Source organism: Oncorhynchus tshawytscha, linkage group LG13, assembly GCF_018296145.1.
Source record: "Oncorhynchus tshawytscha isolate Ot180627B linkage group LG13, Otsh_v2.0, whole genome shotgun sequence".
NCBI classification, from domain to species: Eukaryota; Metazoa; Chordata; class Actinopteri; order Salmoniformes; family Salmonidae; genus Oncorhynchus; species Oncorhynchus tshawytscha.
Genome location: NC_056441.1, coordinates 25424551 through 25441702, shown reverse-complemented (window position 1 = coordinate 25441702; position 17152 = coordinate 25424551). Strand labels below are relative to the sequence as shown.

Sequence of the window (17152 nt, the reverse complement as noted above, 5' to 3'; positions counted from 1 at the left end):
TTCCAAGACTTGGCACATCATGTACAGCATTTATTCTGTGTATATGGGACAGCCCATCTTACTATGTGTGGTTAAATGGCGGGGGGGGAGGCTTACAGGGAGTTTCTTCCCGTTGAGCATGACTTTGACGCCCTTGCAGGACCCAGCGATGTCGTAAGCTCTCTTGGTGAGCAGAGCCACGATGTCCTTGTCCAGCTTCTCCATCTTGAACTTGGACAGGTCCGGCTGGAAGGTCACGCACGTGAAGTCGTCCCCGTCAAAGAACTTGATCTTGGAGTCGCTCGTCTTCCCCATGTTGTTCTGCCAAGTCTAGGGATAGGGAGAAAAGGGGGAGAGAGATTGTCATGAAATGTACTACATTCTTCACATGTTAAGGAAACTAGAATGAATCATGAGGTTGTATTCTGAAACTCCATCAAAGAGATAATTAAAAAGCCTTGTGCACTGATTGAACAAACTATCACTATTTTGCTGAGTCATTTCACTGAAAGTGACAATTGTAGGACAAACCACAAAAAACATCTGGTTTATGAGAAACTACAGAAATCCCCCAAAACTATGTAGAATCCTACAATATCAATGTAGAATCCTGTGAGATCACACCTGACAGTGAGAATCAACTCATACTCACCCCCTCACATGTTTACAAGTCACATACTGTACTCCTACAAAACAACCACTGGTGCTTAGCTGTTTGAAGAATTCTCTTTTCAAGGTTGACTAAACAACAGATCGCAATCACGCTGTGCTTTCTCGTTGTCTGTACCTGTTTGAAGCTGTGTTTGTACTCCTTGCAGGCGGTTTCCACTGTGAACTTTGTGCTGAAGATGTTGCAGAGTTTAGCACCGTACCCGTTCCTTCCACCTAGGAGGAGAACAGAAGGGAGACGTGCTTTCATCCTATAGTCATTCACTAATTCCAGTGTAGTGGTACTAAGCACTGCAAGGGGAACTACAAAACTATTCAGCTATTCAGTAGCTAAACATTTCAGGTTAGACGTTCTGTCTAAAGCTTTATCGAACCCATATGAAATGTTATTACATAAAGGGACAAAGAATAATGAATAAATGAATTAGATTCTCGTTTTCAGAGTGATTTTTCCCACCTGTGACTTTCTTCTGCTCGTCGTCGTAGTTACTGGAGGTGAGGAGGTGTCCGAAGATGAGAGCGGGAACGTACATCTTCTCATCTTTGTGTTCCACCACGGGGATGCCTTTACCATTGTTCCAGATGGTGATGGTGTTGGACTCACTGAAGGAAGGGGACGATGAACGTAGGAATAAACAAAGAGGTGAAAGAACTTCACAGGACAGCCAGAATCAGCTGTACTAACCTTTACATTAAGATCATAAATAACATATTGGTAAAAAATCTAATAAAATAAGATTAAGATGTAAAATTATATTTAGTTCAATAATCATAAATCTAGCCAGACCTTTCTGGCATGTAAACATCAACATTTAACAATACTGCAACCAATCCCCATTTGCCAAACCAGTGGATTTAGGACTGTGATTTTAAACACACTGTAGAGCAACACAGCAAAACTAAATAAGCCCAACGTGTGATGATTTAAGCTCTGGAACGGGGCTCCAGCATTCATATAAAACCATTATAAATTCCAGCCCTTGAGAGCAACAGAGGAGAAGAAAGGAGAAAGCACAGAGAGATATGAAAGGGCAGGGTGGTAGAGAGAGATATGACAGGACAGGGTGGCAGAGAGAGACATGCAGACAGGCCTGGCCTCACAGGGAGGAGACAGGGAAGCTCTCTGAAGGACACTCTGACGTTCAGCAGTCTGCTGTGTGTGCAGATTGCTGTGGATGTCGTGCCGTAGGTGAACAGCATGTTAAATGAGCTCCCTGAATTGCAGAGCCGACTGTTCATTAAGACCTCTCTCCCTCTCGCCCCAGAAATCTATCAGCCTCCACCACAACCTCCTGCTGCTAGCTAACACTGTGCCACAGATCAACGTACGGCTAAATACCCTGCAGAACCATGCACAACGCTGGCTTTAAAACACATACACACAGACATCACAGTGGGCAGATCACTTAAACAAAATGGATGCTCCGCATTTTTCAAATACATTCTCCCACAGAAAACTCTGCATGCCTTGATAGTGCCTTCAGAACATATTCACACCCCTTGACTTTTTCCACATTTGGTCGTGTTACAGACTGAATTTAGAATTGATTAAATGTAGATTTTAGTCACTGGCCTACAAACAATAACCCATAATGTCAAAGTTATGTTTTTTTTTAAATTATACAAATCAATAAAAAAAATTAATTGCTGACATGTCTTGAGCCCATAAGGATTCAACCCCTTTGGTATGGCAAACCTAAATAAGTTCAGGAGTAAAATGTGCTTAACAAGTCACATAATAAGTTACAAGGACTCTGTGTGTAATAATAGTGTTTAACATGATTTTTGAATGACGACCTCATCTATGTACTCCACACATACAATTATCCGTTAGGTCCCTCAGACGAGCAATGAATTTCAAACACAGATTCAACCACAAAGACCAGGGAGGTTTTCAAATGTGTCGCAAAGAAAGGCACCTATTGGTAAAACAAAAAGCAGACATTGAATATCCCTATGAGCATGGTGATGTTATTAATCACACTTTGGATGGTGTATCAATACACCAAGTCACGACAAAGCTCCAGGTGTCCTTCTTAACCTTAACTAAGTTGCCGGAGAGGAAGGAAACTGCTAAGAGATTTCACCATGAGGCCAATGGTGACTTTAAAGCAGTTACAGAGTTTAATGGCTGTGATAGGAGAAAACTGAGGATGGATCAATCATATTGTCCTTACTTCACAATACTAGCCTCCTAACTGAGAAGTGTACAAAATAAAAATATTCCAAAACATGCATTCTGTTTACGACAAGACACTAAAGTAATACTGCAAAAAATGCGGCAAAGCAATTGTCCTGAATACCAAGAGTTATGTTTGGGGCAAATTCAATACAACACAAGCATAGTGGTGGCTTTCCACCAGACACTGGGAGATGAATTCACCTTTCAGCAGGACAATAACCTAAAACACTGGAGTTGCTCACCAAGAAGACAGCGAATGTTCCTGAGTGGCAGAGTTACAGTTTTGACTTAAGTATGCTTGAAAATCTATGGCAAGACTTCCAATTTGACAGAGCTTGAACAACCAATTTGAGGTGTGCAAAGCTCTTAGAGACACACCCAGAAAGACTCACTGCTGTAATCGCTACCAAAAGGTGATTCTAACATGTATTGACTAAGGGGTGTGATGTGAATACTTATGTAAATGAGATATTTCTGTCATCCATTTTCAATAAATGTGCTAAAAACAATGAAACATGTTTTCACTTTGTCATTATGGGGTAGATGGATGACATTTGTTTTCAATTCAGGCTATAACAAAATGTGGAATAAGTTAAAGGGTATGAATGCATTCTGAAGGGACTGTATATTTATAAGGCTACTTAGTGAGCTGAACTACTGGGCTACAGGCTTATTTTATTGGTCAACCAGAACCATTTCCATGGACTAACTCCGCTATTTTATTTGATCAATCACTGAAAAGCCAGTCTAAAAGCCAGTCTAGAGAGACCTACATTCTAACAGCAAAATGGTATTTGTCTGGGGGAGCCATTGTTCTCCAATGACGAGAAGCTGCTGTGCCTACCTAGGCAGCATCCACTGCACAATTTCTAGCACTGCTACGCATGACCTCAAGGGGAGCAGACGGCTCTGCCGTCATAGAACAGGACTGTTGGACAGAACTTATGACAATGACGGATAGATGACAAATAACTGCAGAGGGAAGCTGCTGTGCCTACCTATGCAGCGTGCACAGTAGGGTTTTTGGGCTCAAACTGGACTTGACTACTGATTGACAACTGCTTACTGGTCATGTGTACTTACGGATCAATGGAGATCTTTATGGTCGACATGCTCTTATCCCGCTGTTTGTTGTCAGCTGCATTGACTGTGGAGTAGAGAAAAACATGTTCAAAGGAGAAGTAGACTGCAGGGATTTAATTGTGTTGATAAGACTATCGAGAAGATAATCACATTTTCATCAAGAACTTTAGACACACTTGAGAATCAATAGACTAAACGTTGCCTGTCCTATAAAATCCAAAACCACATCCTTTCAAGTCTCTCATACTGGAAACATATTGAAAAGTCAAATAGCCTCAGTCGAGTCACCTGACGGTTATACGGTTTGGTTGGCCTGTTTCATTTCAAGCTTTTGCTTGGGTTGTAAGGTGACATTATGTGTGGACTGACCCTGTGCGAGTTATGTCTAGTCAATAATTATATAGACGTGGTAGGAACTTGTGAATATTTGAGCAGCGAGGACAGACTGCTGTCATTACCTTATCACCACTATAAAACAGCTAAATTAACACTGTGCGGAGCAAAAAACTAATCGCCTGTCTTCTTCCATTGTATGCGACTGATTTCCAGTTGCTTGATCACTCAAGGTAGTGCCTGGTATAAACATACTGTATCAGGACAGGGTATTTATCAATGCAGAACCCTGACATTTTGCAATACAATAATTGGTTGTACCCCATATTGAATGTGCTAGTCAGCCAAACACACAACATAGACCAGCAATGGATGCTGCTGCCGCTTTTCTTAATCAGTGTGTAACTGACAACCAATAAAAGATTATCAGACGGCTCTTCATTCCAGACAAATGGCTACATGAGTAAGAGCAAGGAGGAGGGGGGACAGGCTGTCCACAGAACACACAGGAACAAGCTAGCTCCTCTACACAACAGGTTAAATGTAATAGATGTTTCAGATATATTGTTGGACAAGATAAAAAGCTTGTTTTCATCTCCAGTCACTGGGCAGGAGTACAAAAATGATACCATCCTACCTACAACAATATATTTACTGAATGTACTGTAAGTCTGTCTGGAAAAGAGTATCTGCTAAATCAGGGGTTCCTAAACTTTTTCCACTCGGAGCCCCCCTTTCAGCGTTGGGGAACATCCTGTGCTCCCCTGCGCCATGTCTATTTCTATGGGCACAAGCACTGTTCATGACACAAACTGTTCACACCCCTCTTGTCGGTACACATTTTGTCATGGGGTGCAGAGAAAATGTTGCGGTTTTAAAGCAAATTTTCTTGCAATTCTATACATTTTGCCATGTCTAATGTGTATGATTTGAGTGACAAAAAAATTACAACAATATCTATGGAATAAAAAAAAACTTTAAAAAACGTTAGCTGACATGGACTAGTTGATCTGGATATTTCTGAAAAGTTATAAATAGCTCTCTAAGGTGTGCAATGACTAACATGGCAAGAGAAACTGATGTAGCACTACCCAATTTCAAAATTGCACCTTGTGCATTCTACTATTACAACTTCAAAGAGAGTAAGTTTAAAGCAGGGCAGAGTTCCTTTAAAAAATATATACACTAACAATATACACGACCGTTCAAATGTTTGGGGTCACTTAGAAATTCTTGTTTTTGAAATACATTTTTTTGTCCACTAAAATAACATCAAATTGATCAGAAATACAGTTTAGACCTTGTTATTGTTGTAAATGACTATTGTAGCTGGAAACAGCAGATTGTTTATGGAATATCTACATAGGCATACAGAGGCCCATTATCAGCAACCATCACTCCTGTGTTCCAATGGCACATTGTGTTAGCTAATCCAAGTTAATCATTTTAAAAGGCTAATTGATCATTAGAAAACCTTTTTGCAAATATGTTAGCACAGATGAAAACAGAGTTCAAGTAACAGACACATCTCAACATCAACTGCTCAGAGGAGACTGTGTGAATCAGGCCTTCATGGTCGATTTTGCTGCAAAGAAACCACTACTAAAGGACACCAATACGAAGATACAAGGACATCGCTGCTGGCCAAACCCTCCCCTAACCCGGACAATGCTGGGCCAATTGTGCGCCGCCCCATGGGTCTCCCGGTCACGGCCAGCTGCAACAGAGCATGGACTCGAACCCAGAATCTTCCAGAATCTCTAGTGGCACTGCGATGCAGAGAAGAAGAAGGCAAGAAGAAGAGACTTGCTTGGGCCAAGAAGCACGAGCAATGGACATCTGTCCTTTGGTCTGATGAGTCCAAATGTGAGATTTTTGGTTCCAACCGCTATGTCTTTGTGAGACGCAGAGCAGGTCAACGAATGACCTCCGCATGTGTTGTTCCCACCGTGAAGCATGGAGCTGGTGGTGTGATGGTGCTTTGCTGGTGACACTGTCAGGGATTTATTTAGAATTCAAGGCACACTTAACCAGCATGGCTACCACAGCATTCTGCCGTGATACGCCATCCCATCTAGTTTGGGGGGACAGCCATGGAGAAGGAGAGAAGTTAAGTACCTCTGCGTACACATCATGGACAAACAGAAATGGTCCACCCACACAGACAGTGTTGTGAAGAAGGCACAACAGCGCCTCTTCTACCTCCGAAGGCTGAAGAAATGTGGCTTGTCACCGAAAACCCTCACAAACTTTTACAGATGCACAATTCAGAGCATCCTGTCAGGCTGCATCACTGCCTGCAGCGCCCACAACCAGAAGGCTCTCCAGAGGGTGGTGCGGTCTGCACTACGCATTACTGGGGGCAAAATACCTGCCTTCCAGGACACCTACAGCACCAGATGTCACAGGAAGGCCAAAAAGATCATCAAGGACAACCACCACCCGAGCCACTGTCTGTTCCCCCTGCTACCATCCACAAGGCGAGGTCAGTACAGGTGCATCAAAGCTGGGACCGAAAGACTGAAAAACAGCTTAAATCTCAAGGCCATCAGACTGTTAAACAGCCATCACTAACACAGAGAGGCTGCTACCTACATACAGACTTGAAATCATTGGCCACTTTCATAAATGGATCACTAGTCACTTTAATAATGTTTACATTTCTTGCATCACACATCTATGTATATACTGTATTTTATACCATCTATTGCATCTTGCCTATGCCGCTCTGTCATTGCTCATCCACATATTTATATGTATATATTCTTATTCAATTCCTTTTCTTAGATTTGTGTGTATTAGGTAGTTGTTGGGGAATAGTTAGATTACATTTTAGATATTGCTGCACTGTCAGAACTGGAAGCATAAGCATTTCGCTACACTCGCAATAACATCTGCTAACCATGTGTATGTGACCAATAGAATTAGATTTGAACTTGGGACTATCATTTGTTTTTCAACAGGACAATGACCCAAAACACAACTCCAGGCTGTGTATTGGCTATTTGACCAAGGAGAGTGATGGAGTGCTGCATCAGATGACCTGACAACCACAATCACCTGACCTCATCCCAATTGAGGTGGTTTGGGACGAGTTGGACCGTAGAGTGAAGGAAAAGCAACCAACAAATGCTCAGCATATGTGGGAACTCCCAAGACTGTTGGAAAAGCATTCCAGGTGAAGCTGGTTGAGAGAATGCCAATAGTGTGCAAAGCTGTCATCAAGGTAAAGAGTAGTTACTTTAAAGAATCTAAAATATATTTGGATTTGTTTAACACTTTTTTGGTTACTACATTCCATATGTGTTATATCATAGTGAAGACATCAAAACTATTATTCTACAATGTAGAAAATAGTAAAAATAAAGAAAAACCCTTGAATGAGTAGGTGTGTCCTAACTTTTGACTGGTACTGTGTGTGTCTGTGTATAAGTGCCGTTGAGCAAGGCACTTAACCCTCATTGCTCCTGTAAGTCGCTATGAATAAGAGCGTCTGCTAATTGACTAAAATCTTTTTGGTTGAGTTAGATTTTATGTGTACATTGCTATGTCATATAAATAAAAAAACGTTTGGGAACCACTGTGCTAAATGATTCAAATGTAAAATGTAGATTTTTTTGTGTGTGTGTGTGTGTATATATATATATATATACACACACACACACAAAAAATCTACATTTTACATTTGAATGATTTAGCACAGTGGTTCCCAAACGTTTTTTTATTTATATGACATAGCAAAGTACACCTAAAATAAAATCTAACTCAACCAAAAAGATTTTAGTCAATTAGCAGACGCTCTTATTCATAGCGACTTACAGGAGCAATGAGGGTTAAGTGCCTTGCTCAACGGCATAGACAGATTTTCGTGGACTCAATCCAGCTGCTTTTTGGTTCACCGTTATTCTACCTTGAGGGAAGGCCCATCAGAGGCCAATACAGTAATACCACAGCTTAATAAAAATGAACTGAGGGCTTTTGCTAGTTCATAATGACCACTTTGTCACCTGTGTATGTTCTGTTTTAAAAGATCCTGATAGACTTACCAAGAATTTCATCAAAGATTTTGTATAATCCAGGGACATAAGTGATTTCTCGTAGATTCATCCCAAGGTCTTCATCGAAAACCCACATTTGCTGAAAGGGGCGAAATAAATATCTTATTGATTAAACATTCATAATACTTCACTACACATCAACAACAAAGAGCAACACCAGATTTCTCTGTTAGATCTAGGTACAGAACTGGATGTTGTAACTAATGTTGTTTAGAATATGAGTCTTCTGTAGGCACAAAACAGGAGTGAAACAGGAAGACGTTACCCACCCCAAAAAATTTGGAGCACAATTTTGTTTTCTGTTGCACCCTCCTGAACACAAGCTAGACGTCTACAGACATGATGAACCTAACCCACCTGGGTGACAGGTTCCACAGAGCCGATGTAGGTGTCTGGCCTCAGTAGGATGTGCTCCAGCTGGGTCTTCTTCTGGTACACCCTCTCCACTGACATCTTATCTCCTCCCTTCTTCTTGGCTCCTCCTCCTCCTCCCTCCGCCTTGCCCCCATCACCCCTGCCATTCGCAGCTGCCGCCGCCGCGGCTGCCTCCTCCTCCCTCTTTTTGGCAGCATTCTTCTTATCAAAGAGGGTCTGGTATTAGACACATGTGCACAACTTTGTTAAAAATTACACTAAAGATAAATAATTGAACTCTGTGTCTGCAGGCACTAGCAGCTGATTATCAGAGCTGCCCATTAGAAAAGGCACAGCAGTAGCCGTTTTTTCCCCACTTCTACTGTTTGGATCGTCCGACTAGTCCAGTGTAGCCTCAAAATTTTCCTTCAATGCTCCTTTACGCTTTGGTTGGTTGCTCGATTAGTGGGTTGGATGCAACTTGGAAGGTTTACTTGGTTGGGCTAGTTGCCCGGCACACACGCACGCAGAAGACACCATTGTTTAAGGCAGTGGATCTCGTTGTTAAATACTTAGGATTGCACCTAAGGAGAGGCCATAAAAGTGACCGTGCTTGAGGAGCAAACTTTATCAAATAAAAATGTAAATACTGCTAGCATGGGAAAATAGAAATCAGGGTTCCAACTGGCAGCCTGCGGGAACAATTTGGGCTGCAGGGGATTTTATATCCCGCCCCAAGTTCTGAGCAAAAAAAAGAGCACCTTTTTAAAAATTATATTTTTGTAAATTGTTGGGACATAAAAGACTAAAAACACCAGCTCCAAGTATTCCTACGCATTATAGAGATACTGTATATGTGATCGTATACACATGTTAGTAAGGTTTGAAATGATTATGTTTTAGTCAAATATATCTGTTTGGGCTTATTGCGGTCAATTTCTTTGTATAGAAATGATTTGTAATTATATTCCGGCCCCCTGACCATCCGCTCAAGAAAAAGTACATCCCGTGGCTGTATCTAGTTGATGATCCTTGATCTAAAATGTATTTGTGTGGTAAGGTATACAATTGATCCAGAGCCCTTGAGCATGCAATAAGACTATATAAACTGTGTAATAACAAACACAGTGGTTGAGAATAATGCAGTCCCTGTCACCTGTGGCCCTTGAGACCAGTTTACATTTCTCTATGGGGAGGTATCTGAGCAACAGACCCTCACAATGCTCATAAACCTTTTAGTAACAAACAGTGGACCAAAGAAAGTTCACCCAATATAGTCTGTGGTTCACCCCAACTCGCACAGCAAGTCATAATCAGCTTATCAAGCCAAAGCATCCATTTAGCTCACATGATAGTTCACCACTCTGGGATAGTTGCTTTGATAAGGTAACTACAAAAAAGCAATATTGAGAGAATTAAATACGAGGTCTGCTAAGAACCTAATCTTGGTTGCTTAAACGATCTGAAAGAATCCTGCATGACCTTGAGACGGCACTCCTGCCTGTGTCTCACGGAGGATGTGTGAAGACTCCAGGCATTAACTCATGAAGCAGGGTGTAAAACGTGTTTTTATTTAACTAATTTATTATATTGAATGTAGGCTACCTATTCTGTGTCCATGTGTTAAAAATGGCCTTGGCTGAGAGGCTAGGCTACCGGCAATGGTAATACACATTGTAGCCCAGTCTAGCCAGTTGACCATCCCGTTTTACCCGGAACAGTTTCAGCAATTTGTCAGCAAGACGCACCAATTAATATAGGCCTCACCAATGGCAATCACTGAACGCCACATGTTTTGTAAGAGATGTCTATTTCCATTCATCAAATGGCGTGAGTACGCATGCAGTTTGGATGCTGGTATTATTTTGAGTGGACGAACATGCACAGGTAGCCTACTTTTTGAAGTGATTTGTTTGACAATCAGATGAAAATGCCATGACTGGTTGTGTTCATGCCACAATAAAAGGAAAATATTTGTATGTTTAAATTACATCTTTATTATTAGGCCCATAATAAAAAAGTACCTGCACTTGCTCAATAAAGGCCCTCCCCCATGTCATGGTTTAATTCACACTCTAACCGCTGGATGTTGCACAGAACACAATACAACTATGTAGAGTTCATAAAAATATTATCTTCGCTTTTTATTGTGAGACTCTAAAAACCAGTGTGAAATGAGCCACATTAAGCATTCAGCCTATTCTATAGGGCATTCGGAAAGTATTCAGACCAATAAATTACATATAAAAACAGGTTTTTAGAAACGTTTGCTCATTTATAAAAAATAAAACTGCAATATCACATTTACATAAGTATTCAGACCATATACTCAGTACATTCTGGAAGCACCTTTGGCAGTGATTAAAGCTTGAGTCTTCTTGGGAGTGACGCTACACGCTTGGCACACCTGTATTTGGGGAGTTTCTCCCATTCTTCCCTGCAGATCCTCTCAAGCTCTGTCAGGTTAGATGGGGAGCGTCGCTGCACAGCTATTTCCAGATCTCTCCAGAGATGTTCGAATGGGCTCAAGTCCAGGCTCTGGCTGGGCCACTCAAGGATATTCAGAGACTTGTTCCGAAGCCATCCCTGTGTTGTCTTGGATGTGTCTCCCAGTCCCTGCCGCTGAAAACATCCCCACAGCATGATGCTGCCTCCACCATGCTTCACTGTAGGGATTGGTATTGGCCAGGTGATGAGTGGTGCCTGGTTTCCTCCAGATGTGACGCTTGGGATTCAGGCCAAAGAATTCAATCTTGATTTCATCACACCATTCCTTCAACCTCATGGCTTGGTTTTTGCTCTGACAACTGTGAGACCTTATGTAGACAGGTGTGTGTCTTTACAAATAATGTCCAATCGATTGAATATACCACAGGTGGACTCCAATTAAGTTGTAGAAACATCTCAAGGAAGATGAATGGAAACAGGATGCACCTGAGCTTAATTTCTAGTCTCATAGCAAAGGGTCTGAATACTTATGTAAATAAGGTATCTTTTTTTTTATTTCAAATACATTTGCAAAAATGTCTAAAAACCTGTTTTCACTTTGTCATTATGGGGTATTGTATGTAGATTGAGGGACAATTTTAATTTAATCAATTTTAGAATAAGGCTGTAACGTAACAAAATGTGGAAAAGGTGAAGGGGTCTGAATACTTGGGTGTCACTGATAGCCCATTTCATGGGTGCACAATCTCTATTTTAGGTTGTACAGTCCAATATGAAGGTTCAATATGCACAATAGGCTATAGTATAGCAGGCTGATTTCCAACAGTTAAAGTTCTCTAATAAGAGCTTAATATTTGTGTGAACTCTACACAGTTGTGTTCTGTGAGTGTCACTGTGTAAGCTGATCACCCATTTCATGGGTGCAACATCCATAGGTTAGGCTGTACAGTGCAATATGAATGTCTGACATGCTGACCAGACCGCTCGCGCGCATGTTGATTTTGTCTACCCACACCAGACACGATCAGGACACGCAGGTTGAAATATCAAAACGAACTCTGAACCAACTACATTAATTTGCAGACAGGTCTAAAAGCATGAAACATTTATGGCAATTTAGCATTTAACCCGAATTTCACTCGGTCCTCTACTCTGACAATTAATCCACAGATATAAGGGTAAACCGAGTTTGTTTCTAGTAATCTCTCCTCCGTCAGGCTTCTTCTTCTTTGGACTTTATATGCCATCTGGCAACCAACTTTAAGGTGCATTACCACTACCAACTGGACTAGAGTGTGAACCTCAGTTTATCTTTCAATCACCCACGTGGGTATATACTCTTAAAAACCAATGAGGAGATGGGAGAGGAGGGACTTGCATCGAGTCAAGCATCACAAATAGAACCAAGTTGTATTTTAGCGCCTGGCTACACAGACGCTTGCAAGCAATGTGAGTGCAATGATTGTATAACATGCATGTGTACACTTATTTTGGAACGCAAGCGGTGTGGTAAGCATGTAATACACAAAATAGACTGACTGGAAAGGTGATTTCCCACAATTTCTGCCATAAGGGTGAAGATGCTAATATTTGTGTTATCTCTAGACAGTTGTGTTCTGTGAGTGTCACTGAGTAGGCTGATTCCTCATTTCATGGGTGCAACATCAATATGTTAGGGTGTACAGTGCATGCCCCCAATGCAATTCTAAAATCAACCAAAAACATTTGTCAAATTAACTTTGTCTTTTGTTTAATTTCTAGTCCAAATATGGCATGATTCCACTATTTGTATCCGTTTGAATCACTTTCAATGGTGGACTTTTATTTTGAAGGCGAACCGCAAATTCCACTATTGTGGCTAAATCCTTGTGTGACTAGCTTCACACAGGTCCCAAATTGTGCCGCTGCATTTACGGGCTGGAAGCTGCTATAGCTAGCTGGCCAAATGTCGTGCAAATACATTTAAGGAATATGTAAGCATATTTTTTATATAGATTAGGCTACCTACGAATAACTATTTTGAGACACATTTAAGATTCTATATTCAAACGGCGTGCATGCAAAATATGCAAACTGACCATCAATCACACTTGACGTGTATTGCAACAAAGAACTTTTTGGGGCATTGCCATTGGCCAAGTGGCTCATTCACCCGTGCCTTGCAGGAAAGCAATGTTGCCTAATGACATCACCATGTTTACGAAAAAACAATGTATATTCTGACGTTGTTGGACCAATCTGTGATTGTACTTGTGCCGGGCAAGCATAGCTAAATTAATATACCAAAGTATGGCCCGTCTTTAAAAGGCGCATGCTAGTTTAAAGGGGTGTATTAGCTGCTGGCTAGTTAGCATCATCACTGGCCATTTTAGAATGTCCAGCTCGTGACAATCTGGAATTTCTCTCGTGCATCTTGGCAAAATGATGAACGCTACCTGGAGCGATAAAGTAAGTCTGTCCAGTAATCCAACATTTAACAAAATAGTAACTTACCACCCAAGTCAGACCCCCGCTTCCTGCTGCGCCGTTGGACATCTTCCTTTTGTTTCCCTAAATGTTCGTGATGCTACTAGCAGATAAAATACTGAAAAGTCCTGCATACAATATAGTCCATAAACTCAGGAATTATTTCAGTCAACGGACCACATTGAGATATTTTCTGTGTTCGTACCAGTTGAAAAATGTCTTGTCAAAATAGTTCCGGATGAGGGAGTGTACCGCGGCTATTGTTAAAATCGACGAGCGGTGGTTAGAACTAGGCCTGAAATCCTCAACAAAGCTTGCTTGCTACTTGCCTAGATGTATAATTTACTGTACAAATTCCAAACGTTAAATAGTTTCACAACATTTCATGTAGTACAAAATCAATTGAAATAATGTATAAATAAAATAGTTTTTTAATACGACTGTAATTTAATACCCTAAATGTTCATTCAGAAATAAAAACACCGCCGCCTGCCTCCATCCGGCTCCACCATCCGCACGGCGACAATCCCAACAGCGTAACCCACCAATCCGGTGCTCGCTTTTCGAGGCGCCGGTAATTCAGCGAATGAAAAAATACATGTACTTGCAATTTGTAACCAGTAGGTGGTAGTAGAAACACACCAACCGCAGTACTTTTTCTTACCAAGGCACCTATGTAGTCCAGGCATTAACTGTATGAAACCACATTTAATCTGTAAATAATACACATTTATCATACTGATTGCACAATTTACATATTTGAACAAGAACACATTAACTCCCACAACAACTTCTCCCTCAATGTGATCAAGATAAAGGAGATGATAGTGGACTACAGGAAAAAGAGGACTGAGCACACCCCCATGCTCATCAAAGGGGCTGCAGTGGAGCAGGTTGAGAGCTTGAAGTTCCTTGGTGTCCACATCACCAACAAACTAACATGGTCCAAGCATACCAAGACAGTCGTGAAGAGAGAACAACAAAACCTATTCCCCCTCAGGAGACTGAAAATATTTGGCATAGGTCCCCAGATCCTCAAAAGGTTCTACAGCTGCACCATCGAGAGCATGGTTGCATCACTGCTTGGTATGGCAACTGCTCGGCCTCTGACCGCAAGGCATTACAGGATAGTGTGAACGGCCCAAGCTCCCTGCCATCCAGGACCTCTATACAAGGCGGTGTCAGAGGAAGGCCCTAAAAATTGTCAAAGACTCCAGCCACCCTAGTCATAGACTGTTCTCTCTGCTACCGCACGGCAAACGGTACCGGAGCGCCAAGTCTAGGTCCAAGAGGCTTCTAAACAGCTTCTACCCCAAAGACATGACTCCTGAACATCAAAACAAATGGCTACCCAGACTATTTGCATTGCCCCTCTCCTCTTTTACACCGCTGCTACTCTCTGTTGTTATCATCTATGCATAGTTACTTTAATAACTCTACCCACATGTACATATTACCTCAACTAACCGGTGCCCCCGCACATTGACTCTGTACCGGTATCCCACTGTATATAGTCTTGCTCTTGTTATTTTACTGCTGCTCTTAAATTACTTGCTATGTTTATTTCTTATTCTTATCTGTATTTTTTCTTTGAACTGCATTGTTGGTTTGGGGCTTGTAAGTAAGCATTTCACTGTCAGTTCTACACCTGTGGTATTCGGTGCATGTGACATGCATTCACCACAAATACATGTAGAATACCAGTATATCCATAACCATAAGTGGATACAGACATAACTCCATAGCAAATGGACTTTAGGCTCACAGGTCATATATCTCTATTCTGTGTCAGGAGCCAGAACCTTGTTATGGCAGGGTGTTACAGCCAGGCCATACTGATCCATAGTCCCCTTTGAGGTGGAAAGCCATGGTGGACGCCATGTGCTCCCAAAGGTTCAAAGAGGATTAAGTCAAGTAAGTAACTCCTCTTTTGGCAGAGACAGTCTAGATAACAAAGGCTTTTGTGTCATACAGAAGCTGGGTCTGGGTCTCAAGACATTACTGGCAGTAAATACCCAAGCAGCATCATTACAAGATCTGTAATCAATACAAGATTATTGATTCAAGACACAGATCCCGAATGATTATTGGACTACCTTACCATCCATCCATACCCACAAACAATATCACCAAACTACTACTCCTCCGTTTATCTCATAAGCACCAAGATGCCTATGAATATACACACTATACATGACTATGAACAGCATCGGTGTATTCAAGGTGATTATCTTGAGCAAGGCACTGAGCAGAATCACTGATCTATACATCATGTTGCATCCCAAAATAACTACTCATTGCTTTATTAAGATTAGCAAACCAATGTAGTGCCTTGCTCAGAGCGATCGAACACACTCATTAAGCGTAGTCCTCCTCCATCTTGACGAGGATTTCAAATGAGGATTCCTTCGGCTCATTCAAAGCCCGCCGGAACATCTGGGAGTGTTGCCATGACGACTCTCCCTCTCCTCCGGCTAGCTCCATCTCCATGACCAGCTCCAAGGATCAAGAAAAGACCCGGAATAGAATGCATCTCCCTGTCTGTGTTCAAAAACATAAAAATTGTTTAGCTGTTGTTATATGCAAGATAAGGAAGAAAACCATGCTGATCAGTTAAGTGCACATGCAAATCAATGTTACAGCTCTCTGACTATCAAATCATAATATCTCTATTACATTTACAAATCACTAAGTACCCATTTACAATTTGCACTTTAAATTGATTTGAAAAAAGGCTTCCAACTTAATCCTGAAAGGTATGGTTCACATAAACCAGACAAATCTATCAATCATCCATCCACCTCCTGAGAACGACGTTGTGTTCTGTCCAGACTGCAGACCCTAGAGGCCAGTTCCAGAGGGAAAGGTCTGGCTGCATGTCCTGACTGAGACTGTCTTTATCTTCATCCCTACAGGAGCACAGTCCAACGTCCAACTGATGTTCCCTGACGATGAACCCTCTGTACGAGCTAGATACACCTGACAGGACATAACGTGTATTTACTGACAGGAAAAAGACAGCATAAATATGGAAACATTTACAGTTGATATACACATATCCTATAGAAGCAACATATCCAAAGTTTGGATACATTGATAAATTCTCAATAAATAATTGATTATTATTTCTGCTAAAAAAAAAGTAATGACCTTGCTTTAACAATCACAAAGACTGACCAATAGAAAAAAGACAGAAAAGCAACACAAATATCCCATTGATGTGTCAATATAAGAACTGCATTGAATCATTAAGAGCATTGCATCTTAATCGTTGATGACATGGATGAAAACAAACCATCTGCCAGTCATTCTTCAGCTTCCTGAACACAGACTCTTTCCTCCATCCCTGGATGTCCTCATTGTCACTGGACACCCTGCAGTAGTGATCCCTGGTGGAGTTGTACCGCAGAGGAAATACTCTCCCACTCTTCACCTTCTCAGTCGGAACAAACACAACCTCTGCTGCAGCAGCCTGGGAGAGAAAGAGAGAGGAACACAAACCCATTGTTTTAAAAAAGCAGGTGTACCCATTGAACCCAAAGTTCAAAGACTCCAAGGACCATTAAAGTGAATAATAAGA

The 17152-nt window shown here is 41.4% G+C and overlaps 1 protein-coding gene and 1 long non-coding RNA gene across 6 annotated transcripts in view; both read right to left on the bottom strand.

Annotated features, from left to right (window-relative positions):
- LOC112264600 (DNA topoisomerase 2-beta-like) overlaps positions 1 to 14107 on the bottom strand; it is a 30223-nt gene extending 16116 nt beyond the window's left edge. For 4 of the 5 annotated variants that reach the window (XM_042295461.1, XM_042295462.1, XM_042295464.1 and 1 more), the window contains exons 1-7: positions 13600 to 14107; positions 8662 to 8895; positions 8293 to 8383; positions 3914 to 3977; positions 1106 to 1251; positions 767 to 864; positions 97 to 309 (exon numbers count right to left, since the gene is read on the bottom strand). In XM_042295461.1, the coding sequence (XP_042151395.1) occupies positions 97 to 309; positions 767 to 864; positions 1106 to 1251; positions 3914 to 3977; positions 8293 to 8383; positions 8662 to 8895; positions 13600 to 13641 (888 nt within the window). In that variant the 5' untranslated portion in view covers positions 13642 to 14107. The remainder of the gene's footprint in view (positions 1 to 96; positions 310 to 766; positions 865 to 1105; positions 1252 to 3913; positions 3978 to 8292; positions 8384 to 8661; positions 8896 to 13599) is intronic. The other variant, XM_042295463.1, reaches the window with a different exon arrangement.
- A 1073-nt stretch (positions 14108 to 15180) lies between these two features.
- On the bottom strand, positions 15181 to 17152 carry LOC112265897. Its single transcript, XR_002955836.2, has 3 exons — positions 16868 to 17152; positions 16374 to 16551; positions 15181 to 16113 (listed from the first exon to the last, which is right to left on the bottom strand). It is a non-coding gene; the product is annotated as an uncharacterized LOC112265897 (long non-coding RNA).